Source organism: Macrotis lagotis, chromosome 2 (genome assembly GCF_037893015.1).
Source record: "Macrotis lagotis isolate mMagLag1 chromosome 2, bilby.v1.9.chrom.fasta, whole genome shotgun sequence".
Classification (NCBI taxonomy): Eukaryota; Metazoa; Chordata; class Mammalia; order Peramelemorphia; family Peramelidae; genus Macrotis; species Macrotis lagotis.
Window position 1 is genome coordinate 261,338,839 of NC_133659.1, and position 5,110 is coordinate 261,343,948.

At 39.5% G+C, this 5,110-nt stretch overlaps 1 protein-coding gene across 1 annotated transcript; it reads right to left on the reverse strand.

Moving 5' to 3' along the window:
* Positions 1 to 242: 242 nt before the first annotated feature.
* On the reverse strand, positions 243 to 1,253 carry NEUROD4 (neuronal differentiation 4). Its single transcript, XM_074220773.1, has one exon. It carries the CDS (start codon positions 1,251 to 1,253, stop codon positions 243 to 245), a length of 1,011 nt encoding a protein of 336 aa, XP_074076874.1.
* Positions 1,254 to 5,110: the final 3,857 nt, after the last annotated feature.

Here is a 5,110-nt window from a genome sequence, read left to right on the forward strand (position 1 = left end):
ATCAGCTACAGGCTAAATCAGTAGATCAACACAGATCAGCAAGAGTTAATAGAAATGGGTGGTTAAAAAAAGTCTTAAAGAATAGAGATGCTCCAAAGAGTTAAGCCCATATATTGTCTGGTTTAAATTGCTGGAAGATGACAACTTTGAAGCTAATGAACCTCCCTAAAGCACAAAGACATATCACTTCATCATATATGGGCTTTTCGGAGGTTAGTAATCCTAAGGCAGGTGTCATACCATTAATCATTGAAGATGGCATTGAGTTGGGCCCCAACTCCATGATGTGGGTAGGGATCATAGGACATGTCAATGGGAATCTCATATCGAGGAGTGGCTGTCTGAAAATGAGTTGAGTGCCCATGTCCCCCACTCAGACTTACACTGGGGTAATGAGGCATGAAGCTATATGATTTATCTAGGTCTGGAGAGCCATCTTGCTTTAAGGAGAAGTTGCCACTAATACTCAGGGGTGGAGTAAGGGGATCTTCATATGGTGGGGTGGTACAGTCAGGTGGGTGACTACCAAAGGATGTCTCCACCAAACTCTTGAAAGTAGGCGGTTTAAGGTGGAGAAGATGTGTTTCCATGTGACCATAGGGTGGACTAGGGAGCCCAGGAGACTGATAGTTGAAGTTGTGACTGGTGATGGTGGAATCATGAATAGCAGCCTTTTCCTCACGTTTCTCAAGGAAGAGACACTGTGGCCCCAGCTGGAGGCATCCAGCCACCAGGTTACTTGTAGGCTGGGAGAGTCCTTTACAAAGCATGTCCACAAAACCCTTCCCTTCAGGTGTCTGGCCAGTCTCAAGTACCTCAGACAATGCCCAAATGTAGTTTCTGGCTAATCTCAGTGTCTCTATCTTAGAGAGCTTTTGGGTTTTGGAGTAGCATGGCATGACTCTCCTCAGGTTATCCAAAGCATCATTCAAGCCATGCATCCGAGTCCGCTCCCTGGCATTAGCTTTCACCCTTCGGGCCCTGAATCTTTCCAGGCGTGCTTTGGTCATCTTCTTCTTCTTTGGACCTCTTCTCTTGGGCTTTTCCCCATTTTCTTCCTCTTCCTCTTCCTCTTCTTCTTCTTCCTCTTCAATGCTGTCATGGTCTTCAGTCACACTACTAAGCATCCCATAATTGTCTTGTCTTTCATCTTCCTCCTTTATCTCATCCTGGGAATTCAGGGCTTTGTCCATCCAGGATGAGGTGTTGGCCACTTCTACCATTTCTTTGGATTTCATATATGTTTTGGCCATCTCTAGATTCTGAAATAAAGAGAAGGGTAAGGGTAAATATCTAGATAACTGTTTTAATCTTTTAAGCCTAACATTTTCACATGAGGATCAGATTATCAAAAGAAAGGCACAGAATTATTAGAAAGGTCCTCTTGACCTACCTGTGATAAGAAAAAAAACTGCATCCTAAACACACAAAAAATGTACTAGTTCATAAGAACCTCCAGAAAGGGATTTTCCAGTTCCCCTTAATCATCCATTCTAGTAGTTTAGTTTCTTAATTCCCAAGAAAGTATTTCTTATCTTTTAAAAAGCTTGGGCAAGTAAGCCTAGGCATGGAAACATTAGGCCTGGCTTAGAATCCTTCCTGATAGGTCTGCTGTTGTGGCATAGGCTCATTACTTATTTTCTGAGATCCTTAGTTTTTTCCATCTTCAAAAATGAGTATAAAATAATAAAATATCACTTGAAGTTTGCAAATGCTTTATATAAATTGTCCCATTTAATGCAACAATTCTAACAAGTAGGTGCTGTTACTATGTCCATTTTATAGATGAAAAACTGAGATTGAGAGATGTCAAATGGTTTGTTTAGTGTGACACAGGGGTCTCCAGCAAGTTCTGATCCCAGTTCTTCATGAAGGAAAGGACATTTCTCTTTCTATTGATATGCTATAAACTATTCTTGTCTTAGCCATAGGATGACCCAAGAAGACAGAGGGTAAACTGAGGATAGGTATTATCTTTAGGTCTCTCAGTCTTCTTCCTCTTCATTTTCTTCCCATGTTTTAGATCTAGTCACTAAACACTATTCTCTCCCTTGTCTTTATTTAAGACTCTCTACCTCCTGACTCCATGATTTATGATTATTTTAATGGACTGTCTCCCATGTTGGAAATCCTCTCCTTCCTCATCTCTTTTATCTGACCCTCTTTAAAATCTCAGTTAAAATCCCCACCTTTTCCAAGAAATCTTCTTCTTTTTTCCCAATGCCCCATAATACTAATGTTTTCTTCTTGAGGGTTTTTCTAGTGGATCTGGCATGTATCTTGCATAGAATTGTTTGCATTAGATTGTGAACAGTTCCATGGAAGGGGTTTTCTATTGCTTTCTTTGTATTTGTTCTAGTCCAATAATTTCCATTATGTCCAACTCTTCTGGATTCTATTAGGGATTTTCTAAGGTACTGGAATGATTTGCCATTTCCTTCTCCAGCTAATTTTTGAGGCAAATAGAGGGAAGTGACTTGCCCAGGTTCACCCAACTAGGAAATGTCTAAGACAGAATTTGAACTCAGGTCTTCCCGATTCCATACTTAGCACTCTATCCATTGTACACCTGGCTATCTCTTTCTATATTTAGTCCTTATCATACTGTCTTTAATAAGTACTTTATGGTGTGACTCTTAATCTACTGTTCTATCTGCTCTGCCACAATAAAAATAACTGCTCTAGATACCTTTAGAGGTAGCTAAATAGCAACATGGATAGAAAACTGGGTCTATAATCAGGTAGACCTGACTTCAAATCCAGTTTCAGATACTTTACTAGTTGTGTGATTCTGGGTATGTCACTTAACTCATCTTTGCCTCAGTATCTTCAGCTGCAAAATGGAAATAATAAAAGCACCTATTCCAGTGTTATTGTAAGGATTAAAGGATAGGATATTTGTAAAGCACTTAACAGAATCTGGTATATGGTAGGCACTTAAAAAATGTTTAATCCCTACCCATTTCCCTCCCCTTCTCCAACTCACTGGGTTATTGTGCTGAACAAATTAGGTAATGAAAGTAAAGATCTCTGATAACTATAAAATGAATTACAAGCATAAATTGTTATTCCTATTAAGGATACAGACTGGATCTAACATTTTAATGGCATAGGAACTCCCGAGTGAAGAAACTCTCTACCAATGCAGGTCAGCACCTCCTCTGCGATTTATACTCTTTGAGAATTGACAAGGGTGAAGTGTCATTAGTCTCCTAAGTCTCTTAGTAATCAAAGGCAGCATTGGAATCTAAGTCTTTGTTGCCTCAAGGCCAGCTCTTTCACCCCAGCATTTCTACTTGTATTATTCTTTACTCTGAAGAATCTTTTCTTGCCTCCAATAAGTAAGTAAACCTCAGAAAGTGAGCTCACTTAACCACTTGTCTAACAAAAATTAGTATTAATTACCTTGTGCAAATCATGTAACTAATAGAAAAAAGTCTGATGACTTGAACTACATTTTTCTGTTTGATCTAGAGGAACCTAATTTGTTTTGGAGCTCAGTGCAGGAATAACAGGAGAGTAGTCTCCCAAATAAGGGGTTCTGATGAACCTCACTCACTATGATCCTGGGAGAAGATAACTGGACATACAGTCTGTGAAATCACTTCCTTTTTCCCCTTGCTTTCCCATCCTCTTTTTCTCTGGATTTAAGACAGAAGAGAACAGTTAAGCTCTTTCGTTATTGAGGTTAAAACTAGAAAACTTTAGTTGGTTTACTTTCCCTAGCACATACACACACACACACACACACACACACACACACACACACACACACACACAGATATTTTGACCCTAGGTTCCTGGTAATCAGAACTTTTTTTTCTCCCTGTAACCTCATTTACCTCCTATGAATAATTAATGTCACCGAGCTGCAAAAACAGCCTAGGTTTCATGTTAATCAGCACGGAAATCATGTCAGCTTGACTTACTCACTTAATAAGAGTTCCTGGGTAAGCAGCTATATTGAAAACACACGTTGGAACCTATTGATCAACTGGTTGCCCAGTTCAAGTCAGAAAATCCCATGTTTAATATGGATGATGGAGCTGGTTTGCTGAGCTACACTGTTAACGACAGCAGATATCCAGGGGAAGGCAATTAACTTTCTGTTAAAGAAACATGGACCTCTCAACAGCAAGGTAATCCCTGAAACAAAAGAGGATGTAGCATGGCAGGGGATGGATGCCATGCTATCTCTGGACACGTGTGGGAAAAGATAAAAGAAGTCTTTGACTACAGGAGATGCAGAAAGGGAGAGCTGGGTAATTGGTCCTAGGTCTCACCTTGAGCAGACACAAAGAGATGTTGGTGGAGGATATGAGAAATGGTAACATTATGGTCCTCCAAATAGGTCATCTTCCTACAGCTGCTTTTATTATTTCTGTTTGGTTATTCTGTCTTCAGTCATCTTAGACTCCTCATAACTATGTCCATTGGCCAAAACTATTGGAATAGTTTTCCATTTCTTTCTCTAGTGTATACAGTGAATTGCAGCTAAACAGAAGTTAAGTGACTTTCTCAAGAGCACATGGCTAGGACATGTCTAAATCTGAATTTGATTTCAGCTCTTCCTGTCTCCCAAACCCAGTGCTCTGCCCAATGAGATAACAGCTAACTGTTAGTAACTCGTGGTCACTATAAGATACTATAGTATTTAATGCCATGCATTTTGGGTCCCACAATCCCAAATGGCACCAGAGGTCATGCCATAGAGGCTAGTGATTAATGACCAGGACTAATGATTCTATTCCTCTTTTGGCCAGAAGAGACTGCTTTCAAGTCTACAGAGAAAGTTCACACCCTCATTATGTCTGACCTGGACTATCATCAAACTTTAACTACTCTCCTCATCTTCAGTCTCTCTGCTTTCAAATCTCTCTTTCCCATAGCTGACAACATAATTTCATAGCACATGTATCTGAAAACATTATTTCCTTAGGAAAAAAAATTCTCAGTGGTTCCCTTTTGTCTAAAGGAGGAATGGGAGGAGGAGAAGGAAGAAGAAGAAGAAGAAGAAGAAGAAGAAGAAGAAGAAGAAGAAGAAGAAGAAAAAAAAGATATATAATTAGCACTTCAAAATTTTTTAACGTACTTTAATGTTATCTTATTT

Coding starts and splice junctions, on each gene's coding strand:
- NEUROD4 (XM_074220773.1), bottom strand. CDS start 1,253: ATGGCCAAAACATATATGAAATCCAAAGAAATGGTAGAAGTGGCCAAC.